The 24,459-nt window shown below is 47.3% G+C and overlaps 1 protein-coding gene across 24 annotated transcripts in view; it reads right to left on the bottom strand.

Annotated features, from left to right (window-relative positions):
- CADPS (calcium dependent secretion activator) overlaps positions 1 to 24,459 on the bottom strand; it is a 220,803-nt gene that overhangs the window by 122,081 nt on the left and 74,263 nt on the right. For all 24 annotated transcript variants that reach the window (XM_040589456.1, XM_040589459.1, XM_040589457.1 and 21 more), the window contains exons 4-6: positions 18,479 to 18,559; positions 13,877 to 14,113; positions 11,443 to 11,564 (exon numbers count right to left, since the gene is read on the bottom strand). In XM_040589456.1, the coding sequence (XP_040445390.1) occupies positions 11,443 to 11,564; positions 13,877 to 14,113; positions 18,479 to 18,559 (440 nt within the window). The remainder of the gene's footprint in view (positions 1 to 11,442; positions 11,565 to 13,876; positions 14,114 to 18,478; positions 18,560 to 24,459) is intronic.

Genomic DNA, 24,459 nt, shown 5'->3' with positions numbered 1-24,459 from the left:
CCAGTCTGGGGATGCTGGGTTGAGGACAGTTATAAACTGGTTTGCAACTTACTATAGTAGGACTACAAACCTCGACTGAGGTCAGCTGAGTTCTTCTAATAAACATAACCCATTGGGTGATACACCATTTTAAGAGATATCGTTACTGAAAGATAAAAAAAATATTTAGTCGGAAACAAAAGAAGATGCTGGGTAAAGACACCAAACAAAGCAAGCAGTGCTGCCTGCTCTGCAGTGTTCAGAGCATGCGTCACGCTGTGGATGAAGTACAGGGGGTGTCGGTTCCTCCCACCAGCAAAACAGCAAGTCATTTAATCTATTCAGTGGGTTTTGTGGGACTGAGTTTGGATTTCACATGCCACAGAGGGTCTCAAATGGAACTATAACTCTGAGGCAATGGTTTGATCTTTAGCTATCAGGAGAGAATGCTGAGACACGACACCGATCACAGCTGCAAAAATCCAAAAATCTAGGGGACTGTACTACCATGTACACGTGCCCATGTCACCTGCCTAGGGCTCTTGCTACTGTAACAAGGAGAGATCTAATTAATAGTCAGTGAAGTTAAGCCTTAAACTGCCTCATCCCAATGTACAGGCAGCAAGCCGGTGAAATGAAGGCTGCCCTAAAAGCTCCACTGCTAAAGAGGGGTGCTGGAGGTGACTGCTGCAGGTGCACAAAGAAGATCTGAAACTGAATTTTCAAAGAATATACATAGATGCAGAGAACCTTCTATGTTTCTTCTCATGCAAAAATGTCCTGGACTGGGAAATACAATTCAGGTGCTAAGAAAGGTACCTCTCCACTCTGCCTGTGGAAACGAGTTGAGAACGGTTTGCATCTGTGACACAGCTTGATTCCCGAGAGCTGCTGAGCCTCCTCTGGGATTCCTCCCACGGTAAAAGTTCAGTGTGTTTACTCACCTTCAGAGCAGGATAACCAAAGTCATCAGACACAGATTGACAATGTAGCCTATTTTTGTTCACATTTGTTTCCTCTCTTTCCTTTCTGCTGACAGAACAGCCTTTCAGTCCCATCCCCTCGGAAAAAGCTGAGCTGAAGTGGGAGTGACAGCACAAACAGATTTGGTTCCTCCTAGACTTTCCTGCACAGACTTTTTAATGATGCTAAAAACCTGCTTTCACTGATGCAGCTACTGTTGCAGGTGGCTGACAAGCCAGCGCACACTGGCCGGCAGCGGTGGCTGTACCTGCCGTCCCCTGGAGCTGCACAACACCGAGTGAGGCCATGTCTGCACAGAGCTCTGACGTCTGCTCTGATGGGGTAACCCAAGGGCTCTGTGAGTGACTCCAGTTTCCTGGGATGTCCTAATTCCTGCTGAGCATGTAACGCTCACTCTGCTAAAAACAAAGCGCCATTAGTAATTCTTTTGCTTACAGAAAGGGTGTTCATTTAGCGAAAAACACCACTGCAGAAAGCACTATGTTGTTATCCAAAAGGTGAGCAGAAACAGCATGTCCCTAAGGACTGGGCTGCTCCCGGCAGCAGCTAACGATGTCTTCCAACTGCCAGCATTTCATGGACTGTCCATTTCTTGTTCCTATAGCTCTGAGACACAATGTAAGTGTTGTGCACGCAGACACCATCTTGCTTAACATCATGCAGCCGGCAGTACCAGACAGCTGATAAAAGGCACCATCTCTCCCTCCAGGAGCTGCAACTCCCACATCCTCAAACTGGCTACGGCAACACTACGACTGCCGGCTGAGAGAGAAATATGTCTAGGAGAGCATCACATCTGCGACTGAGCATGCAAGGTGCAGAAGGAGTAGGGTAAAGCTGACGGAGGCTGCAGCAAAGCAAAGCCTGTGAAGGTCTGCTCTTGATCTGCTTGTGGCTCACACACAGTCCCTGCAGACCCCGTTTCCGTGCCAGCACCGTGTCACTCGGCTGCCAGGGCGCTGCAGCCAAGAGGAGCTGCTGAGGCCGACAGCACAGCTTTAGGAACCCAAAAAAGGATGCTCTTTGCTATACAGAAAATGCAGAGCTTGATTTCTATTTTCCTGATCGTAGCTGACAGACAGGGGAAGTATTATGGGGAAGTAAGAAGGGATGGGAGCCGGATTTATTCACATGATAGCTATTTACGGCCACGAGATGGCATTCCTGCCCCAGAGATGTCCCTCTGCCATGCCTGCACCCAGCCCAGCCTCACCTCCTGCGCTCAGGACCACACGCTGCTCCCAGCCTGCTGCACCGGGCTGGGCAGGGATGTCACTGCAGCAATCCCGCAGCTGGCGGGGGTGAGGATTTAGGGCAATGCTATTCACCACAATCTTCGGGGGATTAACAGGGAAAATAAGTAGCATGATTACTTAGCATGATTTAAATGACGACTACTCATCAAATGCCCTCTGCTCTCCCTTAATACTATGATATTACAATTAGAGGTGAAAAGCTCAGGAGGAAATGGAAATGGAAGCCCAGCAACCTTTTACTGGGAGGCCTGGACTGAAAGAATAGCTGCTTTTATAAAGGGCTGCCTACTGTATGTGCTTCATCAGTGTATCTGCTTTGAATACAGCACAAGTTAGGTTAGTTTCGTTCATTGAATGGGTCTGTGGGCATTTACTACCTGCGGTTGTTGCCACTTCTGGGGTAAGGTGACTGCAATGCCACGCACAGGCTGATCAAAGTTTCCTCTGGCCAAAGATGCTCCACTGAACCAGCCACAAAACTGTTCATTTCACAGAACAATTATTTAATTCAGACATGGTTAACTACTTCTAGCAAACGTTATCACCCTGGAAGAAAACACAACTGCGAAGGACTGCAGCTATTAAGGCCTGGTTATCATTTAGACTTACTAAGGTCATGCACTGCCAGCTTTATAGAAACTCAGCGTCTCACAAGCACAGACCATGGAAAAGGAGACAAATCCTCTGCCTAAAAATACAGGTTACTGCTTTTGTGCCAGCATAGCCGAGACCCTCCTTTATAAAATTCAGCAGAGGAAAGCAATGAAGTATTTCCTAAATGTAAACAGAGTGGAAAATAGCACAAATGGGCTTCCAAAATGAGCTAGAGAGAGGAACAAAGGGTGTGAGACACTCTTGTTGTACCACCACTCACACTTTTGCTGTCTTATCTTCTTCTAAGCCTGAATCCAGGACAGGACGCCCAGGTCCAGCCAGACACTTGGAATGGTAAGCAGTTCATCACGCCTAACTTCTAACAGCTAGAACCAAAGTCTTCCTGGCATCTCCTGGGTCAGTGGGGATGAGTGGGTGCTTCAAGCAGATGATGCTCACCCAGCCATCTTGGTCACAAGCATTTTTTCCTCTGTGAAACAGAAGCATTGCCCTAGTTTCATGGATAGGAAACCCAAAGCAAGGACTGAGCCAGCCACCGGCCTAGGGACACACAGCCGCTGAGAAAAACCACAGCAAATAGGCTAACACCATCTCCTTCATTCCAGTGGGAGATCCAACCCTAGACATACATTTTGTGTCTCCGACCTGCCAGTGACTGCAGGGCTCAGCAAGCCCTGACTTGCAAGGACTTCATCTCTCCTTCAGCAACCATCAGGGGCTGGTGAGCCCTCTTCCCACATCCTGACGGAACCTGCAGGTGCAATGGCTGTGCCTAGCTGCTGGAATCCCCCTTCTCACCTCCTCTAAGCCACGGAGTGGGAGTTGCTGCAGATGCTCTCAGCTTTATTTGACTACAAGGCCTTTTGGCAAAGGTCTGAAAGATCGGTGAGCTGGGCAAGATACTCCTGTGAGCTGTGTCCTGCCATTCGTGGATTTTTTCAATCTGAAACACTTTGGAGTTGCTCTGGAAGGGGTTCAAGAAAATGTTGCCAAGTATCTCTGCGCTCCAGCCATGCTCACAAGCTCCTCTCTCCACGAGCGTGCCTTGTCCTCTTTGCCCACGTAGCGATAACAGTACATAGCTCCCTTTAAGTACTTTCACACATAGTGCTGCTGTTCATTGGGACACCTAGTGCATTCACAAAGGCAACAGGCCCCTCTACCTTCATTTCACAGAAAGGACAACTAAAATGTTAAGAAATCACTGTCAAGGTTGGCCTTTCCGTTAAACCAATCGCTCTTCCAGAGCTCTGTCGAAGCAGGAGTAGGCACAGTACCAATTCTTTAAAGCATGCTCTCTATCTCCCTGCGCTGCTTTGCAACAGCAATAGCAGTACCCCTCATTAAATAATAACATGCACTACTTGTACACAGCATTTAATAAATAAACCAACAACTGGGCACTTTTCACATGTCTCATCCCCCGCCTTTCCCTCAGCAAGCGACATACAGAACTTGCACTAAAGCATGGCTTAATTTTTTTTTAAAACACTAACCATAAGCATTAAACAAGAAGACTGAATGTATCCCAGGACTTCTGTTTTGCAGTCTTCTTATTTTAGCACTATTTCAGATCACTGAATCCCAATTTCATTTCAATGTCCTTTTGGTCTTTACTATCCCATCTTAAGGGTGCATGCACAGGAGTGATTAAGCAGACGGGTGTCACTGAAAATCGCCTTGGGCATCATCACACCTTCTGGAATACTTAAATTTGAATGTATGTGCTATCACAAGAATACATAATTCCCAAGTGCATAGGAACACTCAAGAAATTAGACAGCTGGCAAGAAAAGAGACATTCATCTGCGAAAGAGAAGGTGGTATGAGCTCAACCCTTACTAGACACCAGAGAATCCATGCAAAAGCGATGCTACGTACGCTCCGAAGATCAGGGAAAACAGAGCCAGAGCTTGTGCTTACTTGAAACCACACAATCCAGCTACAAGAGGTAAGTCTATAGAAACACGCCTTCATTATTGTTCATCACAGTATCTAGTGCAACATTTGCAGTACGAGGAGAGAGGAGGGACTGCACATGAGACCTCGGGGAGCAGGACCGTACCCGGGATCACCATCTGCACTCCCAGCAGGCTATTGCACTGCTGCCCAGGAGGCTGCACCACGCCGCTGCGGCTGTCTGAGTGATACTCGGGTAAGGGAATCCCTGTGGGGCATTGCCTTTGTTCTGGGGGAAAAACTCAGCTGCTTAATCTAAAGCAGACTTTTTGTCATGCCATGGTCCCCAGGCAGCAGCTGAGCTGTGTAAGAACCGCTCCTGCAGAGCAGCTACGAGGAGGCATCAGAAGCGGTTCTGAATTCCTAATTAAAAAGGCAACTAATCCACTTGCGTGAAGACATCCCATAGTAGATCACGTGGTTGCACCTGGGTAATAACTTTTTAGTGCATTTTTTGCTGTGCTTAATGACTTGTCCACAGCCTCCACTTTCAAAAATGGGAATGTCATAGCATAAATCTCAGGAGCATGATGGAACTATTATCACAGGCACAAAAGGGGGTTTGAAGAGCAGGTCAGACTGAACTCGCAGCGGAGCTCTGCAGGCGCAAGGCTATGAACAGTCTCATCAGAAAACTGGCTCCTAAACGTGCTAAAATAGCTGTAAGTGAAGAAATCTTGTGTCGGGGATTTGGACATCACTTTGCACCCTTCAGGCCTAGACAGAGAGGCTGAAAGCAACTCCTCTGAAATGCCTGCCCCTGCATTGCCACCTCTGAGCCTGGCAGCACCACGGGCTCAGAGCATCTGCACCGTGCTCGCAGAGAGCAAAGCTGAAGATCTCTCCTGGAAGACATTTCCCCAACAGCTGCCTGGGGGCAGACTGACCCTCCGCTCAGACCCTCACCCCAGCCACAAGGGCTGTATCTCAGAAGTGACTGTGGCTGATGTTAGCCATACCCAGGGCTGTCATCCACTTTTGACACGTTCATAAGGCTCCTGGAGGTTTTCTAAGGAGAAAGAGCTGTAAACATCTGCACAGCTGTGAAACGAAATCATGTAACTGGAAAGGCAAGCCAATCAGTCTGGGTAATTAAGATAGCTTATATTTAACGCTGAGCCAACTAGAAGTGGGAGGAGATTAAAGAGAGGCAAAAAATCCATCTATCCCCTAACATTTCCTTTCTTTGTTTTTAAGCCAGCATCATGAATTTTGCCTACACAGGGCTTAGCTAGGTGTGAAACCTAAACATGAATGACTGCTTAAAACCGTGTAGCCATGCAAGGTCTTCTGCCTGAGCTTTGCCTCTGAGAGACAGCAACATCTCTGGAGCGTAGCATGGGCTCGGGGCACCCAAGTGATGCCAGGGAGTCTAAGGCAGCCGATTCTCCCGCCTGGCAGGGCTGTCACAGCAGCCAGGGCAGCACTGCTGAGAGCAGTGGGCAGCCTCCTGGGCTGCAGAGCCGCACACATCTGGAAGAGACCTACCAGGCATGGCACCAACAGCTGTACTGAGGGATACACAACATGAATTATAGGCTAAACTCTGCTCTCACACACATCAGTATAAACCCCTTTAGTTTGGCAGAGTTAAATTAGTTCTACAGGATATGGAATATTTATTTGTAATTTATACATCTCAAAAGGACCTTTCTCATTTTACCACCGGGAAGTGTTCACAGCAGCTCCCAACTAACCGTGGCAGCAAAACACTGACTGCAACAAAGCACTCTTATCATGCATGCTCCTACTCTGCAAAGCTGCTGAGCATCACTCCAAACTCCAGGGCCTCAGGCAGGGTATTCTTGAATGAAAATACCAGATTTTTCCCTTCTGCCAAGAGAGAGAGGGCATCTCTGCTTGCCCGATGCCCTTCACACAGGGCTTCTCCCTTTGCTGCTCAGTGCCCATCTCCCAGAAAGAGATGGTGACTGAAAGGCGCTGAGGAAGGATGCTGTGGAGTTCCTGTCCCTTTTCATGGTCAGGAAGAGGGCTCTGATGGATGCAGCACACCAATCTGAAAGGAAGACTCCAGTGGAGTGATAAGCTTGGCAGTTTGGTGTAGGGATCCAAACAAGGGCAGCCTGATGCAGCAGAGAGAAGCAGCTGAGCTGTCAGAGCCCCTTGAAAGCAAATCAGGCGGCAGCATCACGAGCGAGCACAAAGATAAAACTGGGCACCCCTGTCCCCGAGTGCATTGGCTAAGGGATCAGAGATGGAGGGGTTTAAAAGTTTACCAAAGACATTACTTCATCAAGAGTGAATTTGTGGAGAGGGCATGAGGCCCAAGCTCTTGGTCACAACAAACAACGTAAGAAGTGACATGGAGTCAGATGAGACCCACCGAGTGTCCTCTCTGGCACTGCCCTACAGCACATGCCGAAGAAAGCGCATAGAAAAAAAACAGGCAATAAAGAGAGATCTTCTCCTTCAAAAATAACAAGCTCCATTCTCACCTCTAATACTGTGAGCTACTGCACAACCCTGGCACCAGAACTGAAGAGGCTGCTTTGCAGAGGGCGATATATAACCTCCAAATGCAGACACTTCCAGGGTCAGAGGAGCAGCCCACACCTCCATCCCTTCTTCACTGTGCCAAAGTGCCCTGAGAGGTTGGCCAGCTTCTTCCCCCATCAGTTACTTACTGCTCTTGAACCAATTGGTTCAGCTGAGCTCAGAGCAGATACGCTTGATTTTCACTGCTGTGAGCCAGAGAACGAAACTTATTTGCGTGCTGAAAGATCTCCAGGTGAATATACGGCATTTACTCGCAAGGCATGTAGGACTTTGCCATTGTTTGGGTCCCTTGTTTTCTTTTGTTCTGCTCACGTCAGAGACAGGTGATATGATAAGATGATGAAACACTGGTACAGCCCACGGTCACTGTTACAAGCACAACCAGGTCACTGTTTAAATACATCCAGGAGCCTCTTCAGAGACCATAGGGCAGGGGTGCTGTGGCTGGACGCTTTATGCTATTCCCAGGCCCCTCGGCAACGCTGTTCTCGGGCTGTGCCAATATAGCTCCTGGAAGGGCGGTACTGGAGATGTGCGGAGCCACCTCACCCCCCTGTGCCTTGCAGACGGCAGACATCAGGCCAACATGCAGGGAAGGAGGGGTATAAACCCCTCTATGATCTGCAAGAACACAGTTCCAGTACAAAAAGCAGTAAAATCCTGCTCATATTGGGATTTGGGATATTTTGTAGAGGCATCTGCGAGTTCAAGCATAATACAAAGGCTTTTTCTTACACAACTTATTAAAAGCACTACTAATAATACACTGCAAGCCTGATCTGAAATAACCCTTGCTATTTCAGGTCTGGCTTTCTCTAGTACTGTGCCATCCCCTGCACCCGCACTCAGGCAGATAATCCTCACATGAAGGGATTGGGCTTAAAATGTCAGGAATCCAGCAAGGAGCCTGAGAAGAAATAGAAAAGCAGTTTTGACCGCTGTCCCAAGAGCCACACTCCTTGCACACGATTCATCTGATCACTTGGTACGTGTAGCTGCTAACCCTGCTGCTACCCTGCCTCTTTCAAGATCTACAGACAGGATTCCAGCTCCAAAGTCACGAAGATGCTTTCAAACACCTTATTCTCCAAACCTGCTGGTTTTGCGCTAGGGAAGATGAAAGGTGCATCTCTCTCAGACCTAGACCAGTGCTTCTGGAAACCCTTCCCTGGCTGGGAAATTGCCTTTTTCCATTAAGGGTGCGTAGCCCAGGTTAGCACGCCTGACATGGCACTGAGCTGAAAAGCCACCACTGCCACCAATACGCTGTGACTTGGGTATTTTAGCTGAGGGCTGGCATTTCAAGGACAGGTGAGAATACAGAATGAAAATACTGGTACAATGATGTCCTACAAGGTTGTGTGGCCCCGTGACACTCCTTTCCAGCCAGGAGTCAGGGCTATGATAAAAAAGGGAAGTCTTCCAGTGAATCTTACTGTTCAAATGTAATTTGTCCTCCTAATGTTCATGAGAAATTTATTATTTTGTACCCTGTAGAGCCTCCAAACAATGGCAAAACTGAATTTCAAGCAGCTTGAAGACTTACAGTTTAATCTGGGAAAATGCTGCCTGCTTCCAGAACTGTATTCACCACATGGTCTGAGTACAGACCCTTCACCTGCATTTTTTGAGCCTCTGAGATATGAAAGTTTTGAGATGTACAGGGGTAACCTGCTGCAGTATTCACACTTTCATAGTGCTGAGGCTCAAAATCCCTGCAGCGTGCTCCTCACCCCCAGGCCAGGCAGCATCCCCTGCTGAAGCACACAAGGCCTGGGATGCTGGGGAGCGAGCTCCCCTGGAGAGCACTCCAGCATGCTTTTGCTGATCTAGTTCCTTTATCAATAAGTGTTTTGCTTATGACAAAAAAAAAAACACACAAGCAAGCACAGTGTGAATGACCTTAGTGAAAGTGACATTGGCATCTAAAGAGACACTCCAGAAGGCGTTTTGGCTGACCACAAATCTTTTGTCTGCAAGGCAGCATAGCTCAAAAATGCACCAAAGACTTCTGTAAGCTGTTTCTATCACTGCCCCATCACCAGGGTACCTGAGGGCCTTCAAGTCTTGTATTAAGCAACATGACAAACATGTCACATCTAGTTCATTTTCTCTTTCCCTCTCTTCTGAAGAGGAGAAACTAAGTGCAATAAATTTCTTTCTTAGGGCTTTGGTTTTCTGTGTCTGGGAGGGGAAGAAGGGTGAAAGGAGCACTTCTAATGTAGAGAGGAAAAAAGGACAAGCTTTTTGTGATGGTCTCTGGTTTCTGTGGAATGTTACTCTAGAGACTTGGCTCGGGTCATCTTTAGTTTTGGAAACAAAAAGTCCCAGGACCCACAAGGAATACACCCTCCTAAGGCATTTCCATAGGTTTTAGCCCAAGTGCTGGAGCAGCCCAGAAGACTTCAAGACTGACTCACACCTCTATGGGAAGCCAGTGAAGGGAGAGGATGAGCGTGATGGACTTGCATAACTCGTATCACGCCACAGCATTCAGCATCGGCTGCATTTTCCTGAGGGCTGATGGCTTCATGCCCAGACACTGTACATTTCATTATGATAAAAAGACCCACTCAATTAAAGAGCTCACTCCTGCAGCCCTTATTTTCAAAACAACACTTGTACAAATGGTCCTATGGCTGACAGCAAGAAGGCTTGCATAAGGAAGGACAGATCCTTTGAGCAAAAGTGGGATGAACTGACCAAGCTAAACCAGCACACGTAACCCAGCAGAAGTGTGCTTTTCAGTATGGTAGTAGTAATTTCCCCTAAATAGCGCCCAAGTTTCACCACTGAAGCAGTAAAAATACCTAAAATAGTGGCAATTGCAGGTTCTTATGGAAATTTCCTTCCAAGCACAGCTCTCCTACTTCCTTCTCCGAAGCAGATTTTAAAGCATTTTGAAAAGTAAGCCAGGCTGCAGCACTTTCCCTGATTGGGAATATTGTTTTTAAACCGCTTACTGCAGATTCCTACTCCTCCGGCACAGCACAGGGCACAAGGCATCAGCAGTTTTTGTGCCCCCATGGGAGGACAAGCGCTGAGGGAAGGCAGCCTGCCTTTGGCTCTGCTCTCCTGCCTCCATCAGCTGCTCTCACACTGGTTGCCTGCAGTGCTCGTGCACCCGCATGCAACACAGCCGGGTGGTTTTGGCTTTCCTTCCACCAGCTTGGGAAGCACCTGGTGAAACACTGCTGGAGATTGGTCACGGGGAGGGAATGGGACATGGGAACAGAGAGGGAATATCTCAACAGCAGCCCCTCCTGCACTCTTCCCCACTGCTGGAGGAGGCTTTGTACCACTTTGGCAATTCTCCACTGTGAGGGCGCGCACCGAAAATTTCATTTAAGTGTGAAATCTCTGTGGTGAACCAGGGGAAAACTGCTTCATATCCATATGCATAGTGTTTCAATTTAACTAATCCCACAAATTGGAAATGAAATAAGCCATTCATCATTTTCTCCTTCCAAATTAAGAATGATCAGTCACTACTAGAAGGCTTGTAACAACTAAGACAAAAAAGCCAAGCATGGGGCCAAGGCTGGGGATTTGGGGATCAGGTCAAAGAGGACAGAACAAGACTCTGCCCTTGACCTGGACCAGGGAAAAGTGGCCTCAGATAAAGCTTCAATTGAGTGACTTGGGGCTTTCCCCAGCTCCTCTCTCCCACCTCTGGCTGTGGCTGCCAGAGTCTATCCCTGCCAGCTGTTTCCCTTTCTCATAGGACCGTTGAAATCCTGACAGTGAGGGCAAGATTATTTACCTACACCTGATGGCACCAGTTCAGATGGACACTTAGACAAGTATTTATCTAAGCACATGCTTAACTCTATCCCTATTTAGCGAAGTACTTACGTATAGGCACAAATATATGTCCCTATGGCTACAAGAGATGTTAAGCCTGTCATTAACCTTTTTTTTTTTTTTTCCCCCCCTCAAGCAGGGCTTACGTGCCATTCTTAGTTGCAGGACGATGCTCTGCATATGTGGAAGGCCATGCTTCTCCTCTGTTTCTCAGAGTTCCCTCTGGCCTCACCATGCAGGAGCCGGAACTATTCGCAGCGACTCAGCAGTGCAGAGATGGGGCAAAGGAGAGCACGGCGGAGAGAGCAAAAAGCAAAGCAAAACTTACGTTGGCTTTGAGGCTTCAGCCTGGTCAGTCTGCAGTTTCTCCCCACCTTCAACTTCCATGGTGCAGTACACAATACGGTTGGGGGCCAGCGACTTCAGACCCTGCACCTCCATGATGACAACCTGCAGGTTAAAGGAAGAGGAGCGTAAGAGGAGCAGTCTCCTTCAGACCTCGCTCTGGCTGCTGAACCCGTGGGGTCAGCCAGTGCTGGGGTCCTGCACGTGCTGCCGAATGTTCATGGTGGCCAGTGGGCAGGGACGGTGGTGGTGGCCAGCGGGCAGGGATGGTGGCACTGCCCAGGCTGAGTGGGGACCATGGCTGTATGGAGGTCTGTATGGAGGCTTGTTGAAACCCTTGGGTACCCAGGGCTATATCAAGCTCCAGCAGATGGGCCTCACAGACATGGTCCTGCCCCACCTAAAAGTGCCTTAATATGCAAAATCCAGAAGAAAAGCACACAGCTACTCATCTTGTGCCAAAAGCCCATTTTCAAGATTAATCATAGACTAGTTTGGGTTTGACCTTTGAAGACCATCTAGTCTAAACTCCCTGCTGTGGGCAGGGACACCTTCCACCAGACCCAGTTGCTTAGAGGCCCACCCAACCTGGCCTTGGACGCTGCCAGGGACGGGGCACCCACAGCTGCTCTGGGCAGCCTGTGCCAGCGCCTCACCACCCTCATTGTAAACATTTTCTCCCTTATATTCAATCTATATCTACCTTCTTTCAGTTTAAAACTGTTGCCCCTTGTCCTGTCACTACAAGCCCTGGTAAAAAGTCTTTCTCCATCTTTCTTAGAAGAAATCTTATTAAGAAGTCACCATCAAAGTTTCTTGCAGGTCATTACCCCTTTTATTTTTTTTCTTAAAGGTGATTAAACCTATAAACCACATACTTTAAACATTCCTACAAGAAACACTGCGGGAGCTCATGTTTTATTTTACATGCGTTCATGTTTTATTACAGCTATCTATGAAGTATGTACACAGGGGTTTAAAATTCCTCTCCTCATGTCCTTCTAACCTGTCCTTGCATTCAGGATCCCTTCCCTGGCACCCAGAGCTCCACAACCCCCTGATGAGCACACGGTTTTGGGAAAAGCTCTCTTGCAGCGAGAGTTTCGTGCACCGAGTAGTGCATAGATCTGCCAGCTCCTGAAGTCAGTGCTTCACTGAGCTTCTGCTTCTGCCAGATGGGGTTCAGCTGGAGCAAAGCATTTGAGACATCCCACTGTAAGGGCGAGTCCCTTTATGCATGGCTATACACACTGCACAGGCTTTTGCAACAGAGAGGTCTACTGCTTTGTGATAGTTCTCTGCTCCTCTGTACAGGAATGCTTAGAAGTCAGGCTTTATTTGATGCTGCGGTTGAAGGCACCATCTCTGGGTTCACAGTCTTACTTTTAAATAAGACTGAACTGAATATTATAAAGATGGTTTTAGACATCTAATAAGTTAAACTCTGACTGGACAACCAACGTTGCTAAGTTTTGCACTGGCATGATATATATAACAAGAGACTCCTTAGGAGAGAAATAAACAAGGATCTACACAAAAATAGAATTTTCTGATTTTTCTTCATCCTACATTTTTGACCCCATCCTGGTAGTTGTTATGACAATGCAACGTAAACCCACTCACTGACAGACAACAATAATTCTGTACGGGTGTGCTGATGACTCCTCGGAGTAAATGTCTTGCCTAGACCGCAAATATGTTTGCACAGAACAATTAAGTTGGCTGAAAACAGCTAGTGCAGCAACACTGCTTCCAGGACTGAGACAGCCTGTGTCGGAGGTAACAGCGGGTCCCTGCAGCACCCTGCCTTCCCCTGGGCTGTACAGGCAAACTGCTCAACAGAGCGCCAAGCAGAAAGTCAGTGCTCAACACAAAGCAAAGAGCAAGCCAGAAAAGCACAGTATTTCCACACAAACTGCAAGTCAATCTGTTGGGTGCATTCAAACCCCAGCAAGTTTTAACAATTCTCCGAAAAGGAAGCAAGGCTTGCAATAAAATACAGTGGCACCTCTAACTGGCAATAATTAAACATACTGACATTCATAGTGTTGGATTATTGTACCAGTTTTGGGGAGAATACAGGCTCGGGGTTACTGGGCTACACCCAGTAACAAGCTGCATGAAGGGGTCAGTTAATGGTGCAGATTTCTGAACCACTGGATATACATCACCAGGAAACGCCAGGCAGTTTGTCTCACACAGCTTGTTCCGACAAGATGGTAAGACACCAGAAAGGACACAGTGTCTGACCACAGGCAAAGCTTCCAGTAACTCAGAGAGGAGCCATGCCTCACAGAGATCAGAAAATGATTTCTACTGATCTCTCTCCACCTAACAAGTTTGAACGGAGCAGAGGTTGTCTGCTGTGATTTTTTACTCCCACAAGCTCTGCACACTGTCATGTGTGTGAAGCTTACCTCCAGTGAGAACGACAACACGACATCCGACTTGGAAAGCTGGTTCTCATTTTCTTCTCCCATGTCAATTATTGAGGTGTTGTGACTACGTTTCAGCTTCTGCAGCTTGAACTCTGAGCCTCCTTTAGACACAGGCATGCTCTCTAAGTTTGCCATCAGGAGATTGACGGACGATTTCAGCTCCTCAATGTACATGTTTTCCATTTCCTTGGACACAAACTTCGGAAACTTGCGCTCCTTGGATTTAGAAACAAAACCAACAGAACGAATGACTGTGACAATCAACAACCACTTGTTGCACTGGGAGAATCCCCCAGGAGCATTTGCAGAGAGGTTTGCGAGCAGGCAGCTCCCACAAACCAGATGACAAATTACAGCTTGTTCCTGTGTAATGTAAAAACATTATTGTTAGCTTCCCATAGAATTACTACTTGGTACTTCTCCAACTTTACTGTTTCTTGCATGCACTTGCATTTCATTGATTTTTCGGTCTGCAAATGGCCTTCTTCATGTATATGTATTTATCATTATGAACACTCCAGGACAGATCTCAGCTGAACTTTATGATTGACAGCAATTTACTAATGATTCAAAGGATGCTGACAGTTAGGGACTGGTTTTCCAGTCTTCCAAATGTGCCAGCTCTTTTTAAAACACTTCTGAGCAGTTGCTCCATTAGCTTTCTAGGTGTGAAAGGAGCCCAGGGATGGAAAATCAGCAATGTGTGGGTAGGAATGCACAGTCCCAACTGGAAGAAGGGGTAAAACACACTTTCCACTAGTTGCCAGACCTGTGCCTCCCTCCAACAAGACAACCTTTCACTGTGAGACCCTCCAGTGCTGCTTCTTGTAAACAGGATGTTTAAACATTAAAACTAAAGGTGATAACGAGAGCAAAATGTGATGTTCCCCAATGTGTGATCTCAGCTTTGAACTGCTGCCTATGCTCCAGCTATTAGGCTCACTGGTCTGAGCCCTACATCTTCTGACAACTCTGCCCATGCCCTGAATCTGCTCAGGGTTTGAACATGTCTCAGTGGGTTACGAGAGACCGCAAGGTGTATGACAGCAAGGCAGCATCTGCAGCCAGGGAACTTGATGCTGATGCGCAAAGTGTCTCAGTGGCAATTCATAATATTGTAAAGAGCAGTTCGTAAAATGTATGCTAGAAAAGAAAACAAGGTCATGTTTCTTCTAGAAGACTGTCATCAGGCTGCTGAAAAAGTACTCCACTGCACTAGCTTTTGCAGCAGTCCTCAACAGCTTACCCATTGCCAGCACAGCTCGCAGCAGCACTTGCACCAAGCAGTTAAAATATAGTCTTTCGTTTCCAGTCTCAATCTTGGGAAGCAATTCCCTCATGTAAATTAGACCTGGCGTAAGATAAACTACCTAATCAGTCTGGTTTATTGTCTATGCGTTATGTAAGTTGCAAGCCACCCCTAGGAAAAAGAAAAACCACAACTGTTTTGTAGATTTTTGAGAACTGCTGCTGAAGCAATGATGTTCAAACATTATTGCTTTTTTGCCCTGCTGTTATCCAGGGACTGCAATTTTGGCACTGCCCCCACAGACCTCTTTGGAACTGCAGCAAGGACTGAGACATCTCACTGTGCACCACTGGCAACTTCTCATACTAAGGTTAAAACCAGTAAGTTTGAAGTGGTGCATAACAATTTAACGGGGACTGGGTCTGACAATGGAAATGCAGCGATGCAGGTGTGGGCCCAAGTTACCCATCAGACTGGAGACACAGCTGGGGAAAGTCTGGAAGAAGACACAATCAAGACATGCAGACAACAGCAAGAAAGGGTGTTAGTTACCTCCACATGTACTTGGAGCAGGGAGAGGACCAGAAATGGGGACAAGTGTGGAGAAAAAAAGAGACTGCAAGAAATGACCAGTCTAGTGGGCTGCAGCAGGGTGGTCCAGTCCCAGATGGATATATTGCTCTGGTGCCATCACAAGGTCTCATTTAGTTGCCCCTACATGTGATGCTCCTTGCCCTCGAGGCCAGGAGACTGTGTGGGAGGGAGGAAAGGCACCACAGGACAGCAGAGCACTTGCTACTGCAGAGAAAAATACACCTCTGCCTTGGCATCGCTAAGCTCTCAGCTGTAATGCTGCTCACATTTAGCTGGTGGAAAAGTACAATACGCAGAGTGAAAAGCCTGTCCAGATTCAGCTTTAAAACATCTGCTTGACTTCGAGCGTGATCCTCAAGCTGGCTGGCGCCAAGGCTGGGCTGATGTGCTCTGATGGAGTCAGGCTCAGTGGGGGACCCTGCCTAATGCGGCACTGATGCTGTGCTGAGCTGCACTCTCCTGGGCACAGGAGGAGGCAAAAAGCCCCAGAGCTGTGCCCTGGTAACCAGATGCAGGAAGGCTGGCATGCACAGCGACTCGTTCAAGGTCACAGGACTGGTCAGAGGAGAGCTCGCAGAGCCATCAGTTCTGCAACACTGCAGTCCCAGGTCTTGGTAAGACTCCACGGCCTTTGTTGCCACTGAAGTACAAATGTCCTCGTGTGAATTTCTTAATTTATTAATGAGGCATTAATTTGCCTTTAGTGTGGAATCTCCAAGACTCCCACACCTCAGGGCTGGTTTTGCGGACACTGTAAGTCTCCCTGGGCAGAAAATCCGCATTAAAAGCTGCAAATTGGAGATAAAACTGGAAACGCTATCCTTTCACTGAGCCGAATTGTGAACCTGCCTTATGCTGAAGGGAAAGCAGCTTTGCCCGGAACAGAGGGTACAGAGAAGGATGCAAAAGGTCATTTGGCTTCCTTCAAAACACGGTATTCATGGGTCTGAAAGAAAAAGGTCTCTTGTAGGCAGCTGCTGGTGGGATCTGACATTCCGGAGAACAGGTCTGCAGCCGTAACACGAAGATTAAATATCAATACCTGCCAAGTGGATCACAGGTAAGTCACTTTTACTTTGAACCACCCTCCAAGCTGCACAGCTGTATTTTGAAGGTTGAATCCTGCACAGGGAAATGTCAGGCTGTGTTGAGGACTTTCCCCTGCCTGTCTCTCACAGGGCCAGCCGTGGCATGGTTTGTTTTCAGCATCCTTGGGGAAGAAATGGAAATGGCAAATTCTTGTTTGCAAAAAATTATTCATGAAGCTGCAGCCTCCACTGGCTGCTACTGAACCATGCATATTGTTGTCCCACATGCCATAAAAAGAAAACTGAAACAACAAAGCCAGACAATCTCATTCTGGCACCCAGTGCCTGGCGACCCATCTCAGAACTGGAGCAGCAGCCCTCCGCACAGGGGCTCACATTTTGCCACAAATAAAAAATTCTGTAGGTTTTCTTGGCAATAAAATGGCAAAGGGCCAAATGCTGAACAAAGGACTTGCAGTCGGTTTGCTGCACCGTCGTTTGACCACCTCACTGTTTTTATCTGTGAAATGGGGAAAAAGAACCTACCTCCCCAAAGACGCAAGAGCAGTAGCTGTTTAACAGGAGCGTTAGTGAGGAACAACTGCACAAGCACTACCAGTATCCTTGCTAACACCCGACCACAAATTAACGTGCTCTGCTTTTCACACCCAGGGGTATCAGCGTGGTTGCAAACAGCTCTGATACTACCTTTCTCATAACCCCCCCCAGTTTGGGCACAGCTCAGTGCCGGGAGGACTGCTGCCGAAAGGCAGGTCCCTAACCTGAGCTATGTCTGTCTGATTAGACCTTTCCATTCTAATGGTTTCCTGACTATCAAGAATCACCAGACAGATCATTCCCAGTGACTTCAGCCCCATTAGGGCTTTATCAGTGACTCAGAGCATTTGATTAAAGGCAAGGATAAAATCTTGCCCCTACTGATGTCAACAGGATCCAGTGTTTCTCTCCATCTATGGTCCATTGGAGACTACGTAAATCTGCACTGTGTGAGGGTGGGATTTGCTCCTAGGGAGAGGTCTCCTTACGGAAGGGTCTCTACAGAGTTTAACCGAGTGCTTGGTTATCAAAACTGTTTGGAGGTCCCATTCCTGCCGATCCAGATGGCAGGGATGTCTGCACAGTCCAAGGCTAGCCTGACGGCTCTCGTGCAAAGTGTGAACATGTGTGGGACAACACATCTGAAGTACCTTTACTGAGGCAGCAGGTACCTATGGACGGGCAGGGAACTGTGGCTCCCAGCAGCCCAGTGAAAGGCACAAACCCTGTTAGGGCAATTTCTGGCTCCTTTTTACACACCATACCTTTTTTCACATACCACCTTATTGCCTAGCATAGAATTTTGACAAAGAGGGCTCAGACATGCACCCGCAGATCTAGCTGGAGCACTTCAGGACAATGTCTTTCCCACCACTGAAGATTTGTAAGAGATTTTGTGGGAACCTAAAACATCACAGCCCATCAGGACATTCCAAGAAACCAGACCTTCCAAGAACCAGACATTCCAAGTACAGCTTCATCTGTACTTGTTTTGTTTGTAGTTAAAAATCAACGGGTTTTTAACCGGTGATTACTAGGAGAAGAAACCTGTGAGAGAAGGACAGGACCTGGGGGCTGCATCAAACTACTTACGTGCTTCTATATGAAGAGCTTATTAATACAGAAGACACTTTTTTTTCTTTTTTTTTTTACCTTGGCAATTTGCTCTGCCATTTGGAGACGACCATCTAACTCGCGTCTGATCTGTGCTGCTTGCTCATCTGGGTTGTCCAGCTGTACAAAAACAAAAGGCAAATCAAGGTTAAAAATTAACCAAGGCAGCACCTTGACAAGCAGTTCAGTTCCTCAGGCTGACCATCTGTATTACATTATCAATGAAGTACTGCAGAGAGGGAGTGGTGACAGGCCCTGCTGTGGGACAAAGCCCCCCACAAAGAACACACACAACGTTCACCATCCCAAGACAGACACAACCAGAGGACTGTGCAGACCCTGTTTTGATACCTGCCCAGCTGCCTCCTGGGGCTGAGCATCCTCACCCTGAGGTCTTACACCCACTTTGCCCTGTGAGCCAGTCTGGCAGCAAGGCACGATGGTGACTATCGGAACCCCTGAGGAGCGGGGTGTCCTCCAGAGGCTGTCACTTTGCTGGTGCTTGGGAAGCCATAGCCCCCCTGTGCTGCGGCAGGACACATGGCAGCTCCAGATCACCAAGCCAAACACCCCCTGCCCCTGCTTGCCACCCAGAAAAAGACAAGAGAGTGGCTCAGCAGAAGTGCACAACAATAGCATTTGCTTATTTTCTTTCCCTTTCCCCCCATATTGCTGCATCCCTGTGCTACCACCCAATTCATGCAAGCGGTTTTCCTGCAGCCTTCAGCAGAGGTTTTTTTTTTTTTTTTTTTTTTTTTTTTTTTTTTTTTTTTTTCAAACACACTGCCCACAGCCCTGTGGTTCAGCGTTTGGCATCTGCCTGGCCCTGAAATGTCTTCTGAGGGTAAAATGTTGTTTCTGCCAGTTAAGCAAGCAATTACAGCACATGTGGAAGAGCCATGGTGACTGCTGTGAGCAGTTTCCCGTCGGTAGGACTTGAGGCGGGTTGGTTATTTTTAGTGGGAATACACGGACATGAATTACAGAACAACAAAAAGCACAACATTAAACTAGCACCCAAAGAAGTCGATGGCTGCTGTAATGAGGTGGCAATTTTATAGCTGCTTTCCAGACTCTAACCATTCTCTAGACTCCTTTGGGGTCATAAATGTGCAGCATCGGGGTGCTCATGGCAATGCTCCACCCACAAGGCAGAAAACCATGCTCAGCCTGGTGCAAAATCTCAGGGTTTTGGTTCATCTCCTCGAGCAAACATGACTTCAGGTGGGAGGGCTGGCTCCTCCATCCAAATGTCACCTTTGTTTCCAAAGTATTGGCCCCTTTTGGCTACCAGCAAATGTGACTGCCACAAGCTGCCATAGGTCAGCTCTCCCATTGACCGCTACACATAAGTTATCTTTATTTGTTGGCTTGAGGTTGTGCTAACCACCTCCCTGGGTTTTATCCTCTGGAGATAAACTGCTTGACAGAAGAAAGGCTCAGCTGGCGCAGTGCAGTCTGGAAAGTTTCGATGGCAAAAGTTTCGATTCTCAGCCTGATGAATGATGAGCTTGTCTGTTTGTGCTCCCTGGATGGGCTGAAATACCCCACATTCCCCCAGACATGCTGCTTTCTACAGCATCTTCTCAGCCACCTGCCTGCGCATCCTGCATCTCCCCTCTCACACACGTTCACGTAGATCTGCACACGTGCAGGTGTGTATTTGCATACTGCTTCACATCAATGATTTTCCAGAGAGCCGACATTCATTACGGCTAAGATTGAAGGAAAGATATTTTTGATTAGTTTTTGAAAGTGTCAATTATTGATTTAATTCAAGAAGGAAAACTACAAAGTGTCCTGACCATGATCCAAATCCACTGAAGCTTCACCTATCTCTGCTGTGGCCACCCAGGTTTCATTCACACCAGCTGTACCACATAACCTGCTGCCTTCATGTTTATATTCCTGATCCCAAAACCAGTACAGAGTCATGAACCACCAACACTTTTCCAGATCAGCTGCCCCCATTAATTTCTCCATGAGCAAACGCATCACACAACTAACCTCCACCAATGTGCAAGCACCTCTCAGAGCTGCTTCATTAAGGGTAGGAAATGTACAGTGCCAGATTTCCATTTCTTTGCGACTCTGAAAGAGGGGTCATTATTTGAATTCCACCCGAGCTACAGTAATTGAGGTTAATCACACACTACCCAAAATAACTCACGCGCTGAATTTAGAAATCAAGGATGCTGCTGTGGAGAAGAGCTGTTTTTGAGGTACGATAATGAGCCAGCAAACTCCTTACACTTTCTCCACTATCTTGATTTTGCAGATGTTTTCCAGTGATGCTACAGGTGTCGGAAAACCATGTGTCAAGGAAAGATCTGGCTGCAGTAGAATATTTTTCTTAGGAGGCAACAAGCACCCTAGGCAGCCTCCTTGCTTGTGCTCAAGTGGTTAAGGTATTGCTTTTCAGGGCCGTGCTTCCCAAGGTTAATTAGCGATGCCAAGCCAGGTAATCCAGGCTGTATTTTTCAATGACTGTTCACGTTAGCTCCATGGCAATAACTGCTTTGGGAAAGCAATCAGTCTGTTGCAGCCAACATTACATTTTCTTCTTGTTATCTACAGAACAGTACTAATGAGGCAGCCCCTGCCTGCGGTCCCTGCGTGTCCTCCTGGCATGTTCAAGCAGACCTCTTGTGACTAAGAGTAGCAGCCCAACAGCTCAGCCACTTACTGCTCCTGAGCCTGGGCAGGGCTCCTGCTGCTGTCAAAGCAAGCCCAGTACATTTTACACAGTCAAAATACTATATAGGGCCATTAAGAGAGCAATGCTGGTGCCCATAAAATATATTTTGCTTGTGAAATAAGGCAAGGGGCAAATGTAAAGCATGCTATCTAAGCAAGACCAAACATCCCAGTAAGGCAACACAGACCCTGATATCATTAAAACTCAATTTCTTAACTGGAGAATCAGCTATTTATTCTCTGCCTTATGCATGCTCACTTCATATTCAAACATTTGACAGCCAAATATATAAATGATGTACAAAGTCAAAGAAAAAATGAATTAGTTTTGTTCTGCATTATAACTATGTTATGTGTGTACTATGAATAAAGCAAAGATATAAATCATAAGGTTTTCCCAGTCAATTAAATGTGAAAAGTATTATAAATTTCAGTATATATACAATTTGTCATATGCACTGAGCTTTTCTTCAGCAGCATGCCACAAATATATGACGTACATAATTTGCAATTCTCAACTGATCATTACCCAAGTGCCTGCTGGTAAATTAGAAGTTTTCATACGTCTACCCGCATACAACATTAGTTCTCTCTGCTTGCTCCACAGAGATTATCTACGTCGGTGTAACATTTGCTAAAGGTAAAAGAATAAAAATTAAAAAATTTGTAGATCAGATTCTGAGTGGAACCCAAAATTGCCCAGCATCACAGCCAGCCTTCCGCTGAGGGCATTGCAGGGCACGTGCCTGCTCTAACACCTGGTGACTGTTCAACTGCAAGAAAAAAAAATCTTGCAGAAGACAGAGGGTTTTTTACACATACACTGCTAATAAGCAATACTTTTTAATGGGCACTAGTAAATGAAAGAATGAGGTTAAAAACATGCGAGTTTGACGGTTTTAATCACCCATAAGAACCAGCCACTGGCCTGCAGAAGCAACCTTTTCCTTCCACGACCCTGAAACAAATCCACTGTCAGACTTCCTCACGCTGTCCCAGAGGGACGGAAGATAATGTCTCTACACCTTTGAAAGGCAGAAGCAGAGGCAAACAAACCAACCTAATTAAGTCAGAAGATCTGCAACAGGCGTATAGGCACCTACCAAATCCACACCTAAACTATTTGGCTGGTGTATCAGAGACCTCCCGCCTATTGCCCAGCCCGAGCCTTGTAGTTTTTAAAGCCAGGAGCCCAGGCTCACATCCATGCACCCCAGGAAACACTGGAGGCAGTTCAAGGAGATGAGCAATGTTAAGGGAGACTTTAAATTCCCGTGTTTTGGAGTCAAAGCATTACATATTTAAAGCTCCAGCTTTTAGTTTATCCCAGCTCAAAGCCAAACTATTTACAATCGCAGCCCTGGCTCCAAATGTGATGCTGGGGGGGCGGGCAGGGTGCAGGCTGTCCTCTTACCTTCTTTATTATACACAGAGCATCTTTTTTTTTCAGATTAACACTGCAGACTGACCCACCTACCTGGGGACCGAGCAGGGTACAGCCCGTGTGACATCAGCCACAGTGAGAGGACTGTAGCTGGGGCTAACCTGCCCAGCATGGGGACAATGCCAGCAGCACAAGTGACATGCCGTACGCAGCACTCAGCCAGTCAGTAAGAGTGGATCCAGCCATGCCACCGAACACGTGTTGATGGGGCACACTCCCAACAGACACAGGTGAGGTAAACACGACGTAGGATCTGCGCCCATGCTCTGAGCTCAGCACTGTTGGAAATAATGCTGTTGTAAGCTACAAGGGTCTATAATGAAATGACATCATTGTAAGCTACGAGTATTTACAGTAACAGGATGCAACACACAGACACAGCCTTCAGCGATCAGCCTGGCATGTACACCACGTGCTATGGATGTGACAGGTATTGGCGGTGTAACTGCCATCAGCCCCAGCCAGAAACCGCTGGCACCATTTAACAGTGCCATCCCTCCCTGCCCGTCACTGCAAATGCCAGTCCCTGCATCCCAGCAAGGGCAGCAAGTGTCACAACATTCCCATTCCTGGACCATAGCTGGGGCCTGTCTGAAGGTATCTCCCCTCCCTTCGAGAAAAGTTACACCATGGTGGTGAGTCCAGCCCGTCCCACGCTGCGTGCTCCTGCAGAGGACAAGCCATTTGCAATGGGGTTCTGGAAAACCATGGGTTAAACGCTCTGGTAATGCAAACACTGAGCTGCAGCAACCTGCTTTGTGCTGCGTCAGGAACAGAAGCAAACCTAGCTCTTCACCTTCTGGATATTAAAGCGTTTAGACCAGATCTCCCTGAAATCCATAGCTACCGCCTGTGCTGGTTTTCCCCCATGGCAGCATCAGCACCCGGGGATGGGTGATGCCTCCTGCACAGTCAAAGGCAGGCACAGACAGGCTGCTTCTGGAAAGTGGACTGAGCAGGGAGCACCCTGGCTGTGGGTACTGTCACCTGTCTAAACATTAATTTCCTCTGCCTCTGTGTCCAGCACATCACCATGCAGCTGAAGGGTCTAAGAATCCCACTTTGTGAATTAGTTTCCCCGGGTGGAGGACAAGGACAAAAGCTGTGACCCACTCATGCCCTTCCTAAGCCTGGCATAAGTCCTCCCAAAATAATTAACACAGTCAAATACCTGTGTCATGCACAGTCATAGGTGCCAAAAGCCTCAAAGAGAGTTTCAAGGCACTCATCCTTTGACATGCTGGGAGCTCTGTAGGCCAGCATAATGGCTGATTTAAGTATTTCAAAGCAAACATTCTGCATGTGAAGGCTGAACAAGATCACAACATGGGTGACAATATTGCAGCTTTGATGTAGGGCTTTAGGAGAGATCTTTGTCTCATAAAAGGTGGTTTTGCTTTATGATGCACAATGAGAGAAAGTACTGAAAAATTCATAGGCACCCATCAATTAATTATTAATCTATCAGTCCAGGTTTACTCACAACTTGTGGCATCAGCAGTGTGGAGTGCTCCAGCTGGAAGAAACACGTGGCTGTCAAAGTGACTCATTGCATGGAAGCCCTTGGTTTTTTACCAGAAAACCAGAGTTCTAGGAGATAAAGTGACACGAGACAGGACAGTGGCACAACGAACCACACACAGCTCCCTAAGACACGCTCCATGCCACTGTCACGAATTGCTCTGTAGCATCCTTTTCCCACCAACTGTAAATATTCTTCTCTACGAGCAGCAAAGGGCAGAGCGAGGGAGGCAGCCCGGTGCTTGGGGCCCCGACCTGTGCCCACGTCTCTGAAGCAGAAAGCAAAGGAGGATCCAAACGCTCCCTCTCTCGACAGCAGGTGGGATGCTGACTTCCCGTTTAAATGGGGAACATGAAG

This window comes from Falco naumanni, chromosome 4 (genome assembly GCF_017639655.2).
Source record: "Falco naumanni isolate bFalNau1 chromosome 4, bFalNau1.pat, whole genome shotgun sequence".
In the NCBI taxonomy this organism is placed as follows: domain Eukaryota; kingdom Metazoa; phylum Chordata; class Aves; order Falconiformes; family Falconidae; genus Falco; species Falco naumanni.
This window is presented reverse-complemented; position numbering and strand designations above follow the sequence as displayed.